At 45.1% G+C, this 23,213-nt stretch overlaps 1 protein-coding gene across 2 annotated transcripts; it reads left to right on the plus strand.

Annotated features, from left to right (window-relative positions):
* The first annotated feature begins 41 nt into the window (after positions 1-41).
* sema4ab (sema domain, immunoglobulin domain (Ig), transmembrane domain (TM) and short cytoplasmic domain, (semaphorin) 4Ab) lies at positions 42-21,438 on the plus strand. Of its 2 annotated transcripts, XM_082521577.1 has the most exons (17): positions 42-135; positions 300-430; positions 695-785; positions 2,915-3,081; positions 4,615-4,775; positions 5,844-5,903; positions 6,381-6,479; positions 6,665-6,758; positions 9,809-9,931; positions 10,206-10,333; positions 10,932-11,113; positions 11,945-12,089; positions 16,662-16,851; positions 17,014-17,129; positions 17,918-18,081; positions 18,676-18,770; positions 19,067-21,438. In XM_082521577.1, exons 4-17 carry the CDS (start codon positions 2,985-2,987, stop codon positions 19,882-19,884), a joined length of 2,472 nt encoding a protein of 823 aa, XP_082377703.1. In that variant the 5' UTR covers positions 42-135; positions 300-430; positions 695-785; positions 2,915-2,984; the 3' UTR covers positions 19,885-21,438. The 2 variants fall into 2 exon arrangements, with proteins under 2 accessions (XP_082377703.1, XP_082377702.1); XM_082521576.1 differs by lacking the exons at positions 42-135; positions 300-430; positions 695-785 and adding an exon at positions 2,221-2,406 and having other exon boundaries at positions 19,067-21,437.
* The last annotated feature ends 1,775 nt before the right edge of the window (positions 21,439-23,213 follow it).

Below are 23,213 nucleotides of genomic sequence, written 5' to 3' on the forward strand. Positions count from 1 at the left end.
TCCTCCCCAATCTTCTTTTCTCCTCATTAGCCATCTTACCTGCTGCTGCGCTCACAGTGAAGCCTTTGACTTATTCTGAAGAACACTAATTTCACATGCTGTGGCTTGGACCTTATGTTAGTGCTGGGAATACTGGTAAATAGTAATATATGCTTCCACTGTATGTAATACTGGGACATGACAGCTAAATGGATGTTTAGATCAGCAAAGAACTTTGAAATGAAGCTAATAAATGCATCGTCTCAAAGAGCAAACTGCGTTTTGATGGTCACATCAGTGTGGTTTGACTGATTCTGCAGCTACACCTGGTTTGTGTATAACGGGGTCTGCAGGTGAAACAACCCGAAGGGAGATTTTTGAGTCAGATCAAGATTCCCCAGCAAAGCATCAGGATAGAAATCAAGAAAAACAGCAAGATTCCTAACAAAAGGTATGTCCACACGTGACACATGTTGACCTCATATGTGTTTATAAAAACACTTTACATGTTGTGTGCTAATGTAAAAATTCATAACTAGAGACGTGTTGTTCAGCTAACATACTGCAACAAGTAACAAAAAAGGAACATCGGTTGGTTGAAGACTTAATCGAACTCACAATGAAGGCTTGTCTTGTTGGATGTCATGTATATACTACTGACATGTACAAAGCAAGGGCAGGAACTGCTTTCTCTTCACTTCTCCGTGTACCATAGCCTGAGACATCCTGCATGTGAACTTCACTCAGAGATGGAGAAAGATAAGCACAACAGACCAGGAGAGGAGGAAGCGCAGTTATATTCAAAGGTAAGGATGCTGTTTGATAAACTGGAAATATAAAGTTTACATGTAAGTGTTTTTAAACCAGATGCTGTGTCTGTACATGTGACAGTGTCTTGAACAAAGGTAACTTTGTGTTATTTAAAAACAGTCATCAGATTAGTGCAGGTTAACTATTAGTTTACTGTACTGTGAAGTTAAAGTACTGAACAGCATGTGACTGGTGCTCATGGTCAGAGTTACATCTAGTGTTTAAAGTTAAGCTGGTGATGCTTCAGTCAGTCATTGAACTTTCTACTGTAGAGCATAGAAATCAGCCAGGACAAAGGCTGCTGAATGCAGTGGTATAAATGCACTCAGAGCAGCACACATCAGCTGATCACAGCCTGCACACTAAAGACATCTCAATAGAAATGATTGTGCTCATCTGACTCATTTCCCTGTTTAGAGACAAAGTTGTTCTCTACAACAGGACATAGCCATTATTTATTTATTTATTTCCTTCTTTTTCTCTGCTCGTGTTCTACAAGCTAAGTCCACTTATTAGACTTGTTGGTATTCCCCGTGTACTGACATTATTTTGTTACTAGAATAATATTTTAGCCTTCTTACTTTGAGTACTTTTCAGAGCATGTACTTTTTCACTTTTACTTGTGTAAAAAAGTTGAATCTGACCATCCTGCAGCTGGACTAAACATCACAGCTGTCCTACAAACCAGTTTCCTGTCAGGATTTTGCTTTTTTGTTTGTTTTGTGTGTTTACTTATTTCTTCCTGGAAAGATAAAAAATATCACTCATCTAAACGATATGAGATGGAAACCTGTTGGTCATTAGTCAAGTAGTCAAACCCACACCAAGGTGTCCACATATTATTTCTAAAGGCCTTGTTAAAGAGGAGGCCATGCTGTATACACCAGGGGTCTTAAAGTCACAGCCCAGGGCCCACCTGCGGCCTACTCACACTGATGTGAGGAGATATAATGCAGCCTTAAAGTGACTTTTTTGTTTGTTGTTGAGTGAAATGTTAAAATAAGTTCTTCAAATGATTGAATATGAAGGCAACATGAGCAGAGGCACAAACATGAGAGGGGGTGTTAGTTCACTGACAGACTCACAAACTAATGCGCACACTTATGTCTGCACTTCGGTTTTGTTAAATATGAACACAATGACAGCAGAAGTGCTGCCACGTGTGCACAGGCAGAGAGGACCAATGAGTTTATTTGGTAGTTCAATGAAAGGCTTCAGTTAGTTAAGTGGGAGGAAAATGCAGTTTTATCTAATTATGCAATATTTGATATTTAAAAAACAACTACATTTTCAGAAATGTTTCTTTGTTTGTTGGTTTGTTTGTTTGTACTACTTGAACACTAACGTGGCCCACAGCGCATTTGGTTTGAGACCCCTGGTACACGCAGCTTGAACCTGGGGCCTGAGGAGGGCCTGTTGCTCGGACGTTGTAATGAGTACGGCCGCCCTGCAGGTGGAGGCCGGGCTTCCTAGATCTGCGAATGGGAGGAGGCATTGTTGTTATAGTAAAGGCTGAACCACGGTCAGCGTTTTCTCCTCGCGTTACTGATCCGCGAGTGTTGGACAGAATATTGGTGGTTTGGGAGCGATGGAAGGAAAACTGGGAGGAAAGGAAACGTAAGCTGACTTTTCTGTCTTTGTGTTGTCGCTCTGTAAGTTTTTCTAAGATAGAGTTATTTAGCACACAAGAAACTGTCGTCATTGCATCGTTACTCCACGTAAAACGCCCCAGCAGTAATCTGTAAACTCTGCGGGCTGTGCTGGCGGAGCCGTCCGCGTGCATGTGTCGCGTTACAGGGTCGAGCTCATCTTCAGGTTCGTGTTTTTTAAATCAGCGACATCTCCACACTGTGGAAACGTCGAGGCGCTGCCTGAGCTGTGACTCTTCATCACAGCAAGAAACAAAGACACAGCTGAACAAACAAAACGCAGCGACGGACCCATGTTCCTCCTCATGTTCCTCCTCATGTTCTCCTCATAGGTGATATCTCTGATTTCTAAACCTGTAGCTTTGATGCTTAGGCATATAAACATTAACGGAGTTACACAAACTCACCGTTGAAACAACACAAATCAATGCATTTGATTAGAGGACTGGACGGTAACGTGTGTGCATGTGTCTCAGATGGAGTGATGGACAGCAGAGTATGTGAACTTCAGTGTAAACGAGGCCAGACTCCATTATTCCTGCTGTGATGGAGATCCCCATCCTGCTGCCACTCGCCCTGGCCTTGCTGGGGTTTCTGTGCCCATGTGTGACAACACTGACTCCCAGAGTCTCCTTCCCCATGGGTGAGTGAAGCCTTTGAAACATCACGTGCATTTTTACCCCCTTTATCATGTTGGGTCATTTAAATGTATTAGGGATAGAACAAAGCACAGCGATGTGTTTGTTCTCTCACGTCTTTCATATACGAAATCGATTCTTGTGCACAGATATTGTGCTGAAACCTCATGAATTTAAAAAAAGGGCAAAATCATGTTAATCAAATTAACTGGGACACAAATGTAGTTGACAGTTATCATGTTAGATGGAGTACTGTGAGATTGTACACTTCAGTGTCTGATTATAATGCAAGTACAGGGCACTGTTTCAGTGCTTGTTTCACATGTAAGTAAAAAAAGAGGTTGAAATTCTGGAAGATGCATAAAAAATAACAGCAATAGTATCCGTGCACAACCACTTTCAGATCTCTTCAGAGATGTTCGGTCAGGTTCTGGTTGGGCTACCCAAGAACATCGACACAGTGAAGCCGCTCCTTTGTTATCTTGGCTGTGTTTCAGTACCTCTGGAGCAGGTTATCATCAAGGATGTCTCTGACCCTGACTAGTCCCCTAGTTCCTGATGGTGCATGATGCAGCCCCCACCGTGCTTCACTGTAGGGATGGTAGGGGCCAGGTGCTAAGCAGTGCCTCCAGAGTATCCTCCACATATGGTGCTTGGTATCTAGACCACAGAGTTAGATCTTTGTCTCATCAGATCAGAGAATTTAGTTTTTCATGGTCTGAAAGTCCCTCAGGTGACTTTTCCACCTGGCCGTACAGGCCTGATTGGTGGAGTGGTGCAGAGATGGTCATTCTGGAAGTTTCTCTTTTCTCCACAAACCAACAGTGGAGTTCTGTCAGAGTGACTTTGAACTTCTTGATCATCTGCCTTACAACGGCCCTTTGACTCCAAGCGCTGGTTCCAAACTTCTTCCTGAGGCCTCTGTGCTTATTGGGACCTTCAATGCTGCAGAAATGTTTCCTCTCCCCAGATCTGTGTCTTGGTTTAATCCTGTCTCCGAGGTCGGCACACAGTTGGTTGGACTTCACGGCTTGGTTTGTGCTCTGACATGCACTGTCAATTATGGGGCCTTAGACAGGTGTGGCATCCAATCAGCTGGATTTATCACCAGTCACGTGACACTTCACAGATTATCAGTGGAAACAGAATTGAGCTGACCTCAAGTTTGAGTGTCGTAGCAAAGGCTGTGAACACGTATGTACGTTATATTTTTTTACATTTCAACCTTGTTTCACTTTGTCATTATGGACTATTGTGTTTAAGCTTTGAGGTAAAATGAATCAGGTTATAATGAAATGTGGATTCTTTCTGTGTGCACTGTGAATTGTGTGTTTAGTGTTGAATAAGTGACTAGATAGCGTGGTCACAATATTTTCTGTGGCATAATAAACGTGGAAGAGACGTTTCGCAGACACCGAGTTCTTCGACATCTAAGCAGTTAACACTCTGTAGCCGGTTATATCTGGATCCTTTTAGTTATCTGTGGATATTTAATCCTAACATGCTTTGTCCTGATACAAACTGCTGTTTGATAACAGATAGTCCTGGGAGACGTCTCATCCGCTTCAACAGCCACGATGTCAGCAACACCACCACGCTGCTGCTCAGTGAGGATGGGGACATATTATATGTTGGAGCCCGGGACTCTGTGTTAGCACTGAATGTTAGCCACAAGGACAGCATCATACTGAGGAACAAGGTAGGGGCTGACTGTTGACAGATGCACACTTATGCATATTGACATAAAGTCACTTGAGATTATGCAAATGCAGATCAGATGGTCTCTGTTAGGAATTAGACTGTGAGGCTCTAAACAGACGTCCATGTGACTACCAATTGTTTATGACGGCCCGACTGCAGAGACAGTGAAACAACCATGTCTGTGCCCTGCTGGTGGACTTCAAAGAAGCCTAACAAGAAGGACTACTTGGCTGTCAAGTCTTCAGCTTCACAATCACTGCTTCACCATCACCTGTACTTTTTTAAATTTAAAGAACTCAAAAGAAAAACAGCACATTTTTTATTAAACTATTCTAAAGTATTTTTGCAAAACATTGCAGGCAGAGTCTCTGTTGCCAAGTTAAAATATATTGAAATATTTATTGTGTTTAAAGCATGAAATACTGGCTCAAAGATAGACGAGGAACCTGGCGCTTCATCCTTGTAGCCTGCACACCACAGCCTGCTTCTATTTTCATTCATTTTTTTTCACACTTGACGTTCAGACAGTAGTTTGAGAATTAGATCAGGACCTTTTCCACGTCTCCTTTCTCGTGTACTCCTATGTTAGCTAAGCTTGCCACATCTTGGCACAATCCGATAATCCAGTCTGTGGACTAGAGAGTACGTCCAGTATGACTAGTTTGACGTTTGTGTACTCGTATGTACCTCACACATTCAGTGTCACAGTTTGCAATAATCACACAGTAAAAAAGTGAAAGCATTTTTAACTGTTCCTGTTTGATGTGCTATTTAAGTCAGGAGACCACGATGCAGAAACCAGTATTTTATGTAGAAGCAGGCAGCTTTTTAAAATCGCTAAATGAATTTCTAAAGGTCCTTCTAAACATTCGGACAAACACAAACTGGGTTAAATCCTTTGTGACTGTAAAACTTGTAGTGCCTGCTTTTGGTGTATTTTAAAAAAATGCAGTCTCGAAAAGAAATGTGTTCTGGCCCGTGCTGTGATCTTTCACATCACGATCTTTACACAAACCTGCGGCTGTGGTTAATGTGAAGAACTTGATGAACTCTCCTCTTCTCTCAGCTGGACTGGACTCCTTCACATGAAGACCTTGAGCAGTGCTCCATGAAGGGAAAGAAAATGGTAAGTGTTCTGTTTGAATGTATGAACAAATGCTTTGAACCTGTTAAATTACAAATATACAAACCAAACGAGACAAAGGTGCCAATAATGTTCCAGCCCATATGGAAAAGATAGATATAGATATATATAAGATATATATAAATCTTATAAAGTTTTTATCTGTCTTGTATGAAACTTGTATGAAAAGCATACAAGAGTGAAAACACATATAAGATCCCTTGAAAAATTATATAATGAAACTTGTATGTTTTGTATACTTACTAAAAAAAAAAAATGAAAGTACTGAGAAAGTGGCCACTTTCATGAGTAAATCATATGTTTTTACTATTTCTTTTCCATATGGGAGCTGGCAGTTACAGTCCCTTTTGATGTAACATGAGAATGTTTGAAGTTGAACCAACAGGTCCTGGTTTAGACAAACCGTTAACAGTTTTACATGAGCTGGTTTTGTTGAAATGTTAAACTTTGTGTTTCCAGGCTGACTGTCCCAATTTCATACGTGTGCTGCAGTTCCTGAACACCAGCCACATCTATGCCTGTGGAACGTTCGCCTTCAGTCCACGCTGCACCTACATCGTAAGGCATTTAAGTTGTTAGTTTGTTTAACACTGTGACAGTGTTACAGTGTTACTCACTGTTTAGTGATTGTAGCATAAACTTGATACAAAAAAGCTTGAATTTCCCTTTTTGTGTGTTTGTAGAAATGGTCCATTTAGCATTCACTTCAGTAGCAGCTTGACTTTTTCTCCTTGTCTTCCCAGAACACTGACACATTAACAATGAGCCTCAAGCCTGATGAAGGGAGAGGTCGATGCCCCTATGACCCTTATCAACGCAATACGGCTCTCGTTGTAGGTGAGGAAATGATGCCACAGCATGACTGGATTATTACAACTCTATTTTGGTGTCTCCCAGTGATCCCTGTCCTGTCCCTGTCCCAATCATCCCTGTCCCAGTTATCCCTGTCCCAGTTATCCCTGTCCCAGTTATCCCTGTCCCAGTCGTCCCTGTCCCAGTCGTCCCTGTCCTGTCCCAGTCGTCCCTGTCCTGTCCCAGTCGTCCCTGTCCTGTCCCTGTCCCAGTTATCCCTGTCCTGTCCCTGTCCCAGTTATCCCTGTCCTGTCCCTGTCCCTGTCATCCCTGTCCCAATCATCCCTGTCCCAATCATCCCTGTCCTGTCCCTGTCCCAGTTATCCCTGTCCCAATCGTCCCTGTCCTGTCCCTGTCCCAGTCGTCCCTGTCCTGTCCCTGTCCCAATCATCCCTGTCCCAGTCATCCCTGTCCCAGTCGTCCCTGTCCCAATCATCCCTGTCCCAGTCATCCCTGTCCCAGTCGTCCCTGTCCCAGTCGTCCCTGTCCTGTCCCTGTCCCAATCATCCCTGTCCCAGTCGTCCCTGTCCCAGTCGTCCCTGTCCCAATCATCCCTGTCCTGTCCCTGTCCCAGTTATCCCTGTCCCAGTTATCCCTGTCCCAATCGTCCCTGTCCTGTCCCTGTCCCAGTCGTCCCTGTCCTGTCCCTGTCCCAGTCGTCCCTGTCCCAATCGTCCCTGTCCCAGTCATCCCTGTCCCAGTCATCCCTGTCCCAGTCGTCCCTGTCCCAGTCGTCCCTGTCCCAGTCGTCCCTGTCCCAATCATCCCTGTCCCAGTTATCCCTGTCCCAGTTATCCCTGTCCCAGTTATCCCTGTCCTGTCCCTGTCCCAGTCGTCCCTGTCCCAGTCGTCCCTGTCCCAGTCGTCCCTGTCCTGTCCCTGTCCCAATCGTCCCTGTCCCAATCGTCCCTGTCCCAATCATCCCTGTCCCAGTCGTCCCTGTCCCAGTCGTCCCTGTCCCAGTCGTCCCTGTCCCGTCCCTGTCCCAATCGTCCCTGTCCCAGTCGTCCCTGTCCTGTCCCTGTCCCAATCATCCCTGTCCCAATCATCCCTGTCCTGTCCCTGTCCCAATCATCCCTGTCCCAATCATCCCTGTCCTGTCCCTGTCCCAGTTATCCCTGTCCCAGTTATCCCTGTCCTGTCTCTGGCTGGTGGAAAATGCAGGATTGCACAGCTGCAGGATTTATTGGGGAATTCACAGCATGAAGCACTTTTGATGACTTCAAACACGAGCAGTTTTGAAGTTAACCTGGGTAGTAATGGTTCTTGCAGAGCTTATTACCTTCAGGCTGCAGCTGTGCAGTGTTTGCTGTGACCACCTTTATCCTTCATCAGAGCCTGAACTCGGTTCAACACAGTATGAACTTTGTTATGTTTCTTGTTATTTCTTTAATCGCTCTCAGGAATAGTTGTCCATGTTCTTGGAGGACATTTCAAACCTCTTATTTGAATGTTACCCCAACCTGTAAATGCCTTTTTTTCGATTAGCGAAGGCTAATCCACGATGATGGGTGTGCTTTTACTGCATTATCAGCCGGTTTGGGATCTTTGTGTTGCTGAACATGAAGCCATTACCAATCAGAATCTTTCCATTAGTAGATTTTTGATCATTGTTTTAAAGATAAAAGGCCTTATTTTATCTTTTACCTTGAAGAAGGTCGGAGGTCCAAAGTAAGGTGATATTTAGAATGTGCATGTCTCAGTACAATGGCAGTAAGAAACACTGCTTTAAATGGCTTCATATATCATCATTATCACTTTGACCTGCAGATCAGTCTGTTGACCTTGAGGAGGTCAGAGGTCAAATGTGACATGACATTTTAAATCTTTATCAAATACTTTCTGCATGTTGATTGCGCACGCCACACATGCAAGTTATAGCGCGACCAATAAATCAGCTTGGTGAACGTAAGACGGTGGATTATTGACATGATTCTACTGTGTAAAGTGGAATCACGTTGAGTCCACTGAGAACTTTCATCGTGTTTACAGACAGTGTGTATGCACACAACCATGCTGCCAGCAGTGTGTATGCACACAACCATGCTGCCAACAGTGTGTATGCACACAACCATGCTGCCAACAGTGTGTATGCACACAAACATGCTGCCAACAGTGTGTATGCACACAACCATGCTGCCAACAGTGTGTATGCACACAAACATGCTGCCAACAGTGTGTATGCACACAACCATGCTGCCAGCAGTGTGTATGCACACAAACATGCTGCCAACAGTGTGTATGCACACAACCATGCTGCCAACAGTGTGTATGCACACAACCATGCTGCCAACAGTGTGTATGCACACAACCATGCTGCCAGCAGTGTGTATGCACACAACCATGCTGCCAACAGTGTGTATGCACACAACCATGCTGCCAGCAGTGTGTATGCACACAAACATGCTGCCAACAGTGTGTATGCACACAACCATGCTGCCAGCAGTGTGTATGCACACAACCATGCTGCCAACAGTGTGTATGCACACAACCATGCTGCCAACAGTGTGTATGCACACAACCATGCTGCCAGCAGTGTGTATGCACACAAACATGCTGCCAACAGTGTGTATGCACACAACCATGCTGCCAACAGTGTGTATGCACACAACCATGCTGCCAACAGTGTGTATGCACACAACCATGCTGCCAGCAGTGTGTATGCACACAAACATGCTGCCAGCAGTGTGTATGCACACAACCATGCTGCCAACAGTGTGTATGCACACAACCATGCTGCCAGCAGTGTGTATGCACACAAACATGCTGCCAGCAGTGTGTATGCACACAAACATGCTGCCAGCAGTGTGTATGCACACAACCATGCTGCCAACAGTGTGTATGCACACAACCATGCTGCCAGCAGTGTGTATGCACACAAACATGCTGCCAGCAGTGTGTATGCACACAAACATGCTGCCAGCAGTGTGTATGCACACAACCATGCTGCCAGCAGCCACAAAGATGGTCGAATATATTTTCATTGTGTCGCTGTTGCTCGTCAGTATGATGTTAGATGTTGTCATGTGTCTCAGATGGAGAGCTTTATACTGGCACTGTGGCAGACTACAGGGGGAACCGGCCAGTCATCTCAAGGCACCTCAGCGAGGGCAAGCGTGTCGACCTGAAGCTGGATGACACATTAGGATGGTTGGAGGGTGAGTGCAGCGAGTTCTTCCCCAACCTCAGATATTTGAATTTCTTTAATATTAGATACGTTTATGGCGTCTTAGATCAGTATCAATCCATTTGTTTGCTGGCACATCTTGTCTGTTACCTGTTATGTGGTGGGAATCACAAACATTGTAATAAGTGTTTCTTATTTCTGTTTAATTCTTGAAAATGTACTTGGATTTCCAGCTTTACCATGTCTTTCACACATTGTTTCCAGTAACTTACATTTCTGCTTATGTTACCTTCTGTTTGCCATAGATCCAACTTTCATCAGTTCCACATTTATTCCAGATGAAGAGAAAATTTATTTCTTCTTCACTGAAGTGGGCAGAGAGTATGACTTCATCGACAAGTTCATCGTCTCCCGCGTCTCTCAGATCTGTGTGGTAAGTGGGAACGACGGTGTCTACGAACCGTCCAAAGAGATTCTGCAAAGATTTAGCAGTGCTCTGATATTTGGAATTTTCTCCCAGGAACAAACAAACTTCACGAGCAGACCAAACCCGTCACGCAAACACTAATAGTCCTCATTCAGACACAGGAAACAGACAGCCAGTCACATGTGTGTCCAAGGCTACAGATGCAGTTATAGCATAACAAACCTTAAAATGCACTGAATGTTATGTGTTTATGAAATACAATGGGTGAATGTGCCTGCAAAGCCCTTTTAGTGGTCAGTAAGGCTGAATGTCACCATCACAGGCTGTAATAACAACTTTGTCTCTTTTGATCTTCTCAAACTGGAGTGATGTCAGTATTTAAGAAATCCCCCTGTAAGGTAACTTCTTAGTGCGTCTGACGGTGCAGGGGAACTTAGTCAGCAAGGTGAAGCTGAATTTGTGACTCCACCCACATGACTGGATGACATCTCCAAGATTTCTACCTGTCAGGATTGTTATTCATAATTCTGTCAAAGGGCTGTAACTCTGACCTTTCTGTAATATTATGTACATGATAACATCACAGTGTTCTCTCATTTGTCAGAGTGATGTTGGAGGTCAGCGGACCCTGCAGCGACGCTGGACCACGTTCGCAAAAGCTCAGCTGCTTTGCCAAGCTGACCATGAGCTGCCCTATAATGTGCTCCAGGACATAGACACCCTCCTGCCTGCAGAGGGCGCTCCTGTGGATGACATACTCTTTTATGGCATATTCACCTCTCAGTGGTGAGTGATGATGTCTCCTGAAAAAAATCACCATGTTTCCATTAATACAAACTTGCTGTTGAGATTGAGAAGCACAGTTTTCAGATCTTTGACCTACTGTGTAGGTGAAGCATGCGTAGATTTGATCTTTGGGGCATTTAGAAAACTGCAGTGATGTATCCATGCCATCTGACCGGGGAAGCATTCAAATCTGAGGGATGTGCTCTTCTGTACCAGTCAAGGAAGGCTCTCATCATGCTCACGAGTCCTCCAGGCAGTCTTTCTGTGGCCTTCAGGGGCGAATTGAGGGTTGATATAACCAGGGCTGCACATAAGTGGTCCGCAGGTGTCAAAATAAAAGACGCGCACCAGATAAGAAGTTGCAACGCACGTAAGATTTTCTGGAGGAGGACAGACATTTGTTTAGAACTCTTAAAGATGTCAAGAAGCTCCTTTAAGCAGTTACTTTGGTGTTCCTCCACCTCCAAAGAATAGCAGAAGGAGTCCGAACCACAAAAGAAGCACGTATTCTCGGAAAAGTGGTTGCAGGAGGTGAGCTGGCTTCAAACAAATGATGAACGCACAGAGATGTGGTGCAGAATGTGCCGTGAAAATCCCACTCTAGTGGACAAAAACACGGCCTTTGATATGTACGCAAACGCGCGCTGCAACTCCTTATCTGGTGCTCGTCTTTTATTTTGACACTTATGTGCACCCGTGGACATAGAATACAACAGAGAAGAAATACAATTTAAAGGACGCACATTTAAGAATGAAACAAGTTGCTTGCCGTAGTTCCATGTTTCTGATTCTTCGTGACTGTATTCTTAATGTTTGTTTTTGATTAACCAGGTCTGTCAACTCTGGGCGATCAGCAGTGTGTTCCTTCCGCCTCACTGACATCAAATCGGTCTTTTCTGGTAACTACAAAGTCCTGAACCGGGACACATTACAGTGGAGTGCACGGGTTCAAGAGAAGGTCGCAAATCCAGGCGAGGTAAATGGTTACTTATGAAAACTTATTTAGAGTAAAGTCTCCATGAACCAGCGGGTGTACGTGCACACACGCTGCCTTCATGTGCAAAAACTAATTACATATTCACAGCTGTGAGAAACTTTAATTCTCAGATGTAAAAGTTTCACGATTATTTGTCGTCTTCTTCCACGTCATTACTGCCGTCTGGTCCTTCCTGCTTTCTCACTACTTCCTACTTCTGCTCTTGGTACCAAGTTCACACTTTCACAGTTAGCTTAGCATTCTTTATACAGATGTGGATAAAATTATTAGCATGAAATTTCAAGTTTTTGTCAAAATTTTGACAAAACAGAACAAAGGATTTCCAACATAGCATTTCTAAGCATGCTAGTTTTCTTTAGAAAGCATAAATGATATATATTTACTCACAATAATAGAATTATCTGAGAAAGTGTTTTTTCCAGGGTCAGTATAAATTATCCCTGAATAACAAACCAGGTTGTGCAATGATGTGCTTTAACTCTTTAAAGCTGAAAGCTTATAAAATTAAGTTAAAACTGAGGTTCCAGTGTCTCGTGTGTCACAGAGAAAGCAGCAGCCGAAAACCAAATCAAATCTGTTTACATGAGAAAAATGATTTTTGATGCTCACAAAGCAGGAGATGGATACTCAAAGTTATCGCAGCGTTTCCGAGTTGTTCTACTGAGATGTATCATCGAGAAATGTAATGAGAGCCGAACAGGACAGAACAACTGTTGCAGAAGTGAAAGATTTTAAGAAAACGCTGCCACAACACGAGTGAATGACTTGGCCGAGTTGGGAATCGGAGTCTCAAAGAAGATGATCACTTGACTCCTGCACAGGAACTTACGACCTCAAACCAGACTCAGCCTGGAGCAGGATTAGGGGAAGTGCGTGCTTTGGTCAGATGACATCAAACTACAGCTCTTTGAGATGCTTCTTATTTTTGGATTTATGAAGAAGAAGGATATGTGACCATTTTAAACCTCAAGCACTCGGCAGCAGAAACTGGGTCATCGTTTGTCTTCCAACATGACAACAACTAAAACGTACGTCTCTCCTGGTGAACGTTATCGACTGACCTGCACAGAGCTCCGACTCGGATCTCGCTGAAAATCTGTGGGTGAACTGAAGAGAAGAGTCCATGCCATCAAACCTGGAGGAGCTACAACAAACGACTGCAGCCTGATATACAGCAAAAAGTGAAGAATAGCATCGGGGAGCTAATAATGTTAACCTCAGTATTTATTGGTTTTTTGGAAAGAAAAAAAAAGTTTGGATGAAGTTATTTGGAAAGTTGTGTCAAAAATTCCTTTCTCTGTTTAGTAACACCGGGGAAATTCAGTTTACCAAAGTAAATGATATTTTTTCTAAATGCATCTGATAACGACTGTGTTGAGTCTGTTCCTTCCCATTCCCTGCAAGGCCACCTGGGTTGGCTGGAAGACTGTTTACTTAGCCTGGCAGGGCGAAGGACACTGTCTCAGCTGAACTATGGACACGCACACACATACATATACTGATACTGATAAGCACTCACCGACGCATCACCCTCCCTACCCCGGATCCAACGCCACCTCCAACGCTTACCTCCCCTCTGATCTGGACATCGGGTCAGTTGGAGGCGCAGTCCTGTATCTCCCCCGCAGGAGGGGGAGATACAGGAGAGGTGGAGGAAGATCTCAGCCTGGGTGTTTATTGTCTTATGTAGTCTGGAAGATGAGTGGATGGTGGGGTGGGTGCAGTTTTCTCTGTGGTGGGGTTGGGTGGACTGTCCCGGGCTCTGTGGGGCCGGGAGGCGCTGCTGCACTGGGCCCCGGTCTGGATGGGCCTGGGCCCCCTTTCCCTGGCGGGTCGCGGAGTATGGGGGTGCCTACTGGGGTCAGCGGGGGAGCTGGCCCCAGGGAGGGGTCACCTGCCCCTCCCTCCCTTCCCTCCCTCCCCATCTCCAGCTGCCTCCCTCTTCCCGCTCCACCACAACCACCCACACATGCAGGACCTTGGAGTGGGGGTATGTCACCAGGGTGCAGAGGAGGCTACCCCCCCCCCCCCCCCTCTGTCCCCTTCTGGCTGCCTCTGCCTCAATTTTATCCCACAACTTAGACATTCACATTACTCACACTCTCATTACACATACATATAGGATCTTGGGGGTGGGCACGATACACGGAGTCCAAATTACCATCAGGGTGTACACCTCACCCCTGGCGTCGTTGCCCACCTCTCAATGTTAAATACACGTAGACATTGAGGGCTAGCAGGAGGGACCATGCGCTTACCTGCTGCTCTCTGGCAGGTAGCTCCATGCCCTCCTGGGTTTTAAAGGCACCTTAGAACACACATGCATCAACACTACAATGAGCGGGTGGAGGGAGGTTTGGAGTCTTCTCTCACCCCCATTCTCTGCGGCCTGCTGGAGCGGGGGGGCTAGGAGGAGGAGTTGGCCGTCTGACTGCGGTCTGGAGTGTGGGGCCTCCCTGCTGCTGCGGAGTCGGGGCGGTCTGCCTCTCCCCACCGCAGGGAAAAGGGAAACACCACCTGGGTCTGGGTGCAGTTCCCCCCTCCAGGGGCAAGGGTACCTAGACCCGGGGCTTAGAGTACGCTTGGGGAGTGTGATCGTGTGTACAGCGTCTCTTTATGTCTGTCTCCACGTTGGTTGAGTGTGGAGTAAGTGCATATGAGAGCATGAGGGTGGGAATGGATGTTTGTATCTGTGTGTGCCTGTATGTCTGTGTCTATATGTCAGGTTGGGTATCAGACGCCACCTCTCTGGGGACATCTCAGGCCCTCCAAGGTTTGGAGGCCTATCTCCACCCACCACCACTTCCCCTGCCAGTGGCGGACTCCCTCAGACATCGGTGCGTTGGTGGTTCTTTGTGTCCGGGGATGGGCGTCCAGGTACACACCGGCTCACTCCTTGGCGGCCGCTTATCGGGGCCTGGAGCCTGGGGCTCGCTCGGGCCACTTCGGAGGTGGGGTGCCCCCGGCCTCTCGGCCTGGGGCTCGGTCACTCAGGCACAGCTGGCTGCCGGCGGAGCTCACGGGCGCGTCACTGCAACTCCCCCTGGCTTCTGCTCCGCGGCTGCTGAGTGAGCCCTCATCTGGGACTCTCCTCAGCTCTTTCTGGGACAGTGGCGCAGCTGCCCCTCTGTTGGTCTTCCTTGGTCTCTTGTGTTCTGGGGGCCTCTGGATGTCTGGAGTTTTGATCTCCTCTGTGCCTGCTTCATGCCCTGGAGGACGGGGCTGTGGCCCCCCCACACCCTCTAGCAGATCATTACATGAAGGAACCTCTTAAAAACAAGCGCGTCCATGCTCACAGGTGTACACACGGGTGATCACACCCACAAACTACACCCTTTTTGGCTCCTACCTCAAAGCACACTGTGTTCTGTTGATCTTATGTGCTGCACAATAATGTTTAACATTTAGTATTTACTGTCATATTCCCATATACACAATGATTTGTGATGTTGTTTATTCTATTACTCTTGTTCTCTTCTGCTTGCTTTCTTTTTTCTTTGTCAGCAGGTGATCCAGGTGATTGATATATGCATTTTTTTTCTCTGCCCGTTCTGTTGGTTTTTGTCTTTTGCCCTTCTCCCCCGTCCCTCTTCTCAGCTGTTTCTCTTTCCCTCTTTCTTTCTCCCCTTCTTTCCCCCAGTCAAGTCTGTCCCGTATTCAGTAAGTGAAAATAAAATAAACAATAAAAGGTGAATCAAATGGACCATTACGGCAAGGCTGGGATGGTCAATTTGGTAAAGTAAATCCGTTGGGCATCTTTCTTTGCCTTTAGACAACAATTCTGATGCAAAAGAGCCAAACGGGACAGGCCAAAAAAAAAAAAAAAAAAAAAAAAAGTTGGAGGCGCAGTCAAAGATTGCAGCGGTCCCAGATCAGATGTGCACACTGGAACTCTTTCCCATGTTGCTGTCTGTGTTTATTGTGCTGTGGTGTGTTGATATCTGTGCATTCCTGTATTATCCTTCTGTGTTGCACATTTCAATGTTTTTTTCCTCGCTACCTGGCCTGACCTGTCTCCCCAATGTGATGTTTGTATTGTATGTATGGTCGGCAAGGTCTGTCATCTCGGTTGTGGGCAAAAGACCTGCAGCTGACAAATAAAGGCTATCTCATCATCATCTCTCATCATCATCTCTCATCATCATCTCTCATCATCATCTCACCCAGATTTTAACATATTTCCTTTTCCATACTTTCATATTTCAACACACCCACTAATGTGTTCAGAATATTGTAAACTTATTAACATCGACACTGTAGTCCTTATTATAAATGTTTTCTTAAAAATTCTTTAAATGCTCTACTTCACATTTCAAAGCGCTGTTCAGATTTGAAACATGTAACTATGGGCAACATAACAGTCGGCAGGGTGAAGTGGACGAGACCCACAGGCTGAGGTGTAACCTAAATACGTTAGAGCGTTGAGTGAGTGAGCAGGGAGCAGTTTCGCTGATGGCACGCTCTCTGCTGCTCATAATGTGCGATTAAAAAAGTGCCGCACAAATGGAAATGAATACAAAAATAATTAGTTTGTGTCAACTTTTGTGTTAGTGTGGCCTGCACAACGCCTCAGACAATGCCCTGCGCTTTGTCAAAGAGAACTTCCTGGCAGATGACAGTGTGCGAGCAGTTGGAAGGAACCTGACCATGGTGTCTGCTGAAAACACCTACAGCCACCTGACTGTCCAGAGGGTCCAGGCAGCCAACGGCAAACACTACACTGTCCTGTTTCTGCTTACAGGTAGGACTGCAGGCAGAGCAGTAAAATACACAACTAACACATTTCAAAGGCTGAACTCTTCCACGACTACCAGGCTGACACCTCACAGTACAGGTTATATCCTCTCAGCACTTCTTCTTGAATAGTTTTATGTTATTAATGATTTCTTTTCTGATGTTTCAGAGTCTGGTTACTTGCATAAAGCAGTGCTGCTACTCAGAGGGGCCCATATCATCGAGGAGATTCAGGTCTTTGAGCAGCCTCAGCCTGTCAGGAGCCTGAAGCTCTCCATACCCAAGGTGCACGCTGCTGCTGACGTTTGGTGGTTCAGTTCCATTTAGGTTTTTAGACTATTGGAGGCAATGGAGACAAAGACGTGGCAATGACCATAGAGAGTTCCTGTGTGCTGCTTTGAGGGTTAATTATTTATGTATTATTATTTAGCTCCAAGCTACACTGCTAAATAAAATAAAGGAACACGTAGGAAACCCATCTCAAGGTCATGCTGGACGTTCATACTGATATGGACCGACGGACACGTCAGGGACAAAAGGATGTCACATTGTTGGATGCAAATGAATTCAAAGACACACTGAAAGATCAAAATGAAACTAATGATATGGCAGACTGGTCCATTTTGCCCAGATTCCATTGCAGCAACTCAAAGTAGTGCTCAGTCCTTTGTATGTTCCCCACGTGCCTTCTATGCCTGACAGCATCAGGGGAATCTCCCAGTGAGACAGCAGATAGCGTCGTGGGGAATCACCTCTCTGAGCTCAGGGACAGTCGGAGGTGCAAACTGGCAGCATCGAATGGGACGTGACATAATGTCCCAGAGGTTTACCGTGCACTCGGTTCAGTTATCTATTATTTTTATGAACATGCTGGAGTCCTTAACTGATCAATTTGCAAGTCTGGGTAAAAAGTAGACTTGATCTCTGTGTTGTTCCAGATGTTCTGCAGGTAAACCGTTTGAACTCAGTTTTGCAAACTAGATAAAGTTTCTCCATCACAGTGAAGCAGGATGATGTCATTGCGACAGAGTACTATACAGACATGTCTGAAGGCTTATTCTGTCCCACTGCAGGGAGTGATTTATATCGGCACGTCGGAGGGCGTCGTGAAGGTCCCGACAGCTAACTGTTCTTTTTACTGGACCTGTGCTCAGTGTGTTCTGGCCCGAGATCCCTTCTGTGGTTGGGATCCTGCCAGTAGGGTCTGTGTGATGGTCTCTACAACAAACACTAACCTGTGAGTAACACTACATTTTTATTATGATTAATACGTTCAGCACACACGATCTGCTCACATATTTTATTATGAAACACAAGGTTGCACAATGAAACTACATCAGCTGAGGAAGGAGTCGGTAATACCAAACTGTGCAAAGCTAGTCAACTTTTATTCTTGACCTTGTAGCTTTTGAGCCGGTAGCACAGCTTTGTTTAAATGAATCATTTACAGGCGCGACCACACATCTGGATACTCCAGGTGGGATTATACAACATCCATGTAGGAATTTCCTCCCTCTCGGTCAATGTTTAATGGTCTTGTTCTTATCTACTTGGCACCTTTCTATTCTTCCTGAGCACTCAAAGCGCTCCGTGCAACTTTTTCCTCTGTGAAAGTGTGTTGTAACATTCACACACATCATACTTGGGTTTGTACCTTGCCCAAGGATATTTGGCAGATTGAAGCAGCCAGGGATCAAACCACCAACCTTCCAATTAATAGATGACTGCTTTGTGAATTTCATGTTTTTACTTCTGGTTTGAGGATTGGTCATCAGTGGGGAATCTGTGAAACCTAGTGCCCACCTTCTCTGTTAATGGTTTCCCTCCTCAGAGCCCAGGACATAGAAAGAGGAAACGCTGAAGAGGCATGCAGCAGTGTTTCATTAAATCACAAGAGCAGATTTGGTCCAAACAAACTGCCTGCGGGTGAGTATAACATCTTTTTAATATCTATTTTAGTCTGAAGATTAAATGGAGGAGAAAAGTCTAAAAGGAATGAAATAAATCATGAAAAGTCACACGTCTGAGGTTTTGTGTGGGCTGTGAGTCAAACATATAAAACATGAATTTGCTTTATTTAACTTTTACTTTTCTAATTTAGACATGATTGTGTGAAGTTCAGATTTTTCCAATAGATTCTTGTTTAGAAGCACGGTCATTGTTCTTAGTTTCTGTGATATCCAAACACCTGTTTCTGATGCAAACTATAATCTGTATGTCAGCCTCGTGTCCTCCAGGCAAGCTGGTGTCTGTGTCTCTGAACGAAGTCGTGCGGCTGCAGTGTCCTGCTGCATCACGACTGTCTCAGCAGCTCTGGGAGCGTCCCAACAGTCGGCTGTCCTCAGACTTGTATCTGAACTTGGAGGATGGGAGTCTGAGCTTTGTGGCCACCCCTGCCACACTGGGCCACTACCTCTGCCTGTCCACTGAAAATGGCTACCAACAGACTATGGCCATCTATCATGTCAAGCAGAAGACCAGCCCTCTGTCTCAAACTCCAACCAGCTACACCCAGCCTCGGACAAATGCCATACCCACAACACAATCTATGGCCAAGCCAGGATCTGGACTCCACATATCTGTAGGAACAGAAACGCACCAAGGAGAGTCTAAGACAACGCCATCCAACAGGAACACTCAAGTCACCACCAGACAGCTGGGCAAAAACCTGACCTCATGGACAAAGCAGCCTCGACAGAGAGAATTAGAGCTCCGGGATGGGGAAGCGCTGCTGGCCGCCCAAGCCCCATGCTATTTAAAGGAGCTGGTAATTGTGTCACTTTTGCTAGTGCTGTCCCTCAGTTTGTTAATCACCATATTTCTGTTTGTCATCACACAGCGCTGCAACCACAGAACAGCCCCACAAGCAGCAACCATAGACTCTGACAGAAGGACCCCTGTAGAGCAGGAGGCCCGAAGGGCGAATGTGTTTCTGAGCAAAAGGAATGAACAAGGACAGCAAAGTGGACATGGCAGCGAGTTGGTTTGTAACGCTGCGCTTTCAGGTTCTAATGGACATTTGCCTAACACCCCCATCTAAACAGAGGTACAGTGTTACAGATGAAAAAAGTCACGTGGCACTCAAAGACTCCTGATCTATGGGAAGTCTTTGGCAACAGGAGGAAAAGGATTTAAAACTTTATTTGAAGGGCGAGGAAGTAACACAAACCATTTTAAAGTGGTTTTCATGGGATTTGACTTATTATTCTATACATGCAGTTTTAATGTCCTGGTGTACATTGAAATTACAGCTCAGTTTAGGTCACAAATAAGGTCCCATATGCAACTGAAAGTGGCTGCTGAGGGGGGCCATCCCAATCGGTAAGATCTGTGATCGTACTAATAAATCAAAGAACTGTGCGTGGGATCACTTTTCTCAACAGCCATTTACTGGCAGCATTTGTGAGTATTGTTGTGGTGGAATAAGAGGCGTGGGGAAATGAATGTCTCACAAATATAAAGCTTCAACCGTTACACCTAAGTGCCAGACCCTTCCTCGAACCCTCAAACAGGCCTTTGAAGGGTTGTGAAAAATGTCTTCCACAGTGTCATTGCTGTGATCTCAAATAGCCGGACAACAACACACAACAACACACAACAAGACTGTAAAATTACACAATTGCGCCTGTTCTGCACAGCTACATTTGGAACAGGCGCAATTGCTGTATAACCGTGTGTGTTGTAACTGCCCAGTCTTTTTCACAGCTCGAACTGGTGTATTGATGGAGATCAAACATTTGTCACACTTGGTACTGGACCCGCTGAGGTCCCAGTTCTGATAACTGACTTGTCTGTAACACTTTCACTGCTGATTGCCTGAAGCTGACACGCTTTTGTGTGGAAATAACTGGAATAAAGTTTGCACACGATTCTAAAAAGACGAATTTAGCAGCTGTTTCTGGCAGCCGTAGCTTTGGTGGTCAGTAATTGTGTTCTCCTAAACTGTAACATTTAGGTATTTGTAAGTAGTGGTGACAAAAACCTGGTTAAAATCTCTCTGAATAGGAGCACTGATCCAATGAAAAGCATAACTGTTGATTAGCTGTGACGTGTTGGTTCTGAATGTTCTGGTTGGTCGTCATATTATAGCTGGTTATGTTCTGACTATTCTGTTCTCTCTTGATAGCTTCATTTGGTAAAAGGTACAGTTCTGTCCAATGCAGCTGCTTCTTTAAATATTTTTATAGATTAGTCAAATGCAACACCAGTAACTGCCACAGTCGGCCAGTTGTACAGTTGTATGCACCTTTTAGAACAAGAAATCATTTGTTTCCATATATTACATTTTGATCAAAATGTGTAAGGATCAGAAAATGTATCCAAAGACGTGTGTGTGTGTGTGTGTGTGTGTGTGTGTGTTCACATAACTTTGTAGCACATGGTCAGGGTGAGTCAGCCAAGTTTCTTTTCTTGTGTGACAAAACAAAGTGAATGTGCCTTTGCTACATGTTATGTGACGATCCTGTGGAGCTGTTTGTACTTCTCACCATTTGGACATGTCAATAAAAAAATCATCCACAACTGTAATAAAGACTCAACATATTTATATTCACTTCAATAAACAGTTTCTGAAATGTTATAAAATATATAAAAAACCATCACATTTTGTTTTATGTCTTCTCAATTTTTTAACGACTTGGAAATCCGTCTGCTCTGCCATCGTCCTCTCAGGACGCTTTTGTACAGCACTCAATGAACTTCTGTTAAAACCTAAGTAAACTACACAATTCACTAATAAAACCACCTTTCGCAGCATTAACTTGAACTTGAAGTCTTTCACGTTGCTGTGGAGGAATTTTGTCCCACTGCTTTACAGGGTTCCTTCGGTTCATTCATCCATAGTGTCTTTAAGGTCCTGCCACAGCATGTCATTCAGATTGGTTTGCTTGTATATTTACTGTTGTGCTTGGGATCATTGTCCTGCTGCGTGATCCAATTTAGGCAAAGCTTTAGCTTCTCAGAAAGATGGACTCACATTTGGTTTAGAATGCTTTAGTATATAGAGAAGGTGCCCAGGTCCTTTGGCAGCCCTCCACCATCATGTGTGACACTTGGTGAGAGATGTTTGTGCTGAAATGCTGTTTGGTTCTCACCACACGTGATGCTGTACATTAATGATAAACATCTCCACTTAGTTCTTTGGACAAACAGGAAGTAAACTGGTTTGTTTAGATCCAACTTTTCAAACCTAAGCTGTGCTGGCATATTCTTGGTTTGGTCACGTTTTCTTCAACAAACTTTGAGTTTCTCTCCCGACTGTTTCCATCCTGCTGTGTCTGAGCCAACTGACTGACATGTTTCATTTCCACGTTCATAAAGCTGCTATTGAACCTCACAGCAGAAGGAATTGGTTTATTTTTATTAACACTTTATTACCAATTTAAGATTATTGTAGCACCGTTTTTCTCTCGATGCCCAATGGTTTGTCAGAATTGCTCTGAAGCAGATGGGAAGTCTTTTTCGACGGCCTCTCCAAACTCACATGCTGGAATTCTTGTTTCAACCACCACCTGGGCTGCATTTCGCTTGGCCTGCTGATACGTGTCAGCTGCTTCTGAGAGGCTACCCCTCTGCCAGGGGGTTCCCAGCACACCCCATGTTTAGGTGTGCTAAGCCTGTCCTGCATCCTCCCCTGCCGTGTCCCCCCTTCCTTACCAAAGAGGTGATGTTGTATGTCTCAATAGCAGGGATTGGTCCATCAGTGCTCTTCCTTTAACCGCAATCAGACACACGATGCACCCAACCCTAACACCACCTCCTGCTGGTGGTGGGCCTACAGTGACCATGCAGCTTCTGCAGGCTGCACCTGGCCAGGCCCCATGGGCTAAAGCCAGAGGGCCAGGCACTCTCCATTGCACTCCCTCCCCAGGCCTGGCTCCAGGTAGGACCCCGGTAACCCTTTCCCAAGCAGGGACACAGGTAAGTAAGTAAAGTGTATTTACATACACCGACCTGAAGACAGAAAAGCTCGTGAAGTTTTGTTACTCGGGGGAGTCCATTGAATCACTCATTGTCTGCCCCATCACCCAGGACCTATTTGTCTTGGGAGACCCTCGTCAACATAGCCTCTGAGATCACGGGGCACATAAACCCTTCTACCTAAATAAGTTAGCAATTCCCGAAGGAAAAAGTGGCGTTTTACTCACATGGGGTATAGTGGGGGTGGGGTACTGCTGACATCAACTGGGGACATTGTTGGGCAGTGGAAGAAGTATTTTGAGGACCTCTTCACCACTAACACGTCTTCTGTAGAGGAGAAACAGTCTGAGGATGAGGAGAACAACTTGCTCATCTGTAGGGACGAGGTCACTAAGGCTGTTAATCTTCCTCTTGTGTTCCCCTTGTTGCATAGATCATGGTAATAGTCCT

This window comes from Aulonocara stuartgranti, assembly GCF_965226115.1.
Source record: "Aulonocara stuartgranti genome assembly, chromosome: 22".
NCBI lineage: Eukaryota > Metazoa > Chordata > Actinopteri > Cichliformes > Cichlidae > Aulonocara > Aulonocara stuartgranti.

What these genes read in the sequence shown, in the direction of transcription:
- sema4ab (XM_082521577.1), top strand. Translation starts at nt 2,985, where the DNA reads ATGGAGATCCCCATCCTGCTGCCACTCGCCCTGGCCTTGCTGGGGTTT. An exon ending in GCATCATACTGAGGAACAAG is followed by an intron (nt 4,776 to 5,843) that starts GTAGGGGCTGAC and finishes CTCTTCTCTCAG; the next exon opens with CTGGACTGGACTCCTTCACA. An exon ending in TGTCCTGTTTCTGCTTACAG is followed by an intron (nt 16,852 to 17,013) that starts GTAGGACTGCAG and finishes CTGATGTTTCAG; the next exon opens with AGTCTGGTTACTTGCATAAA.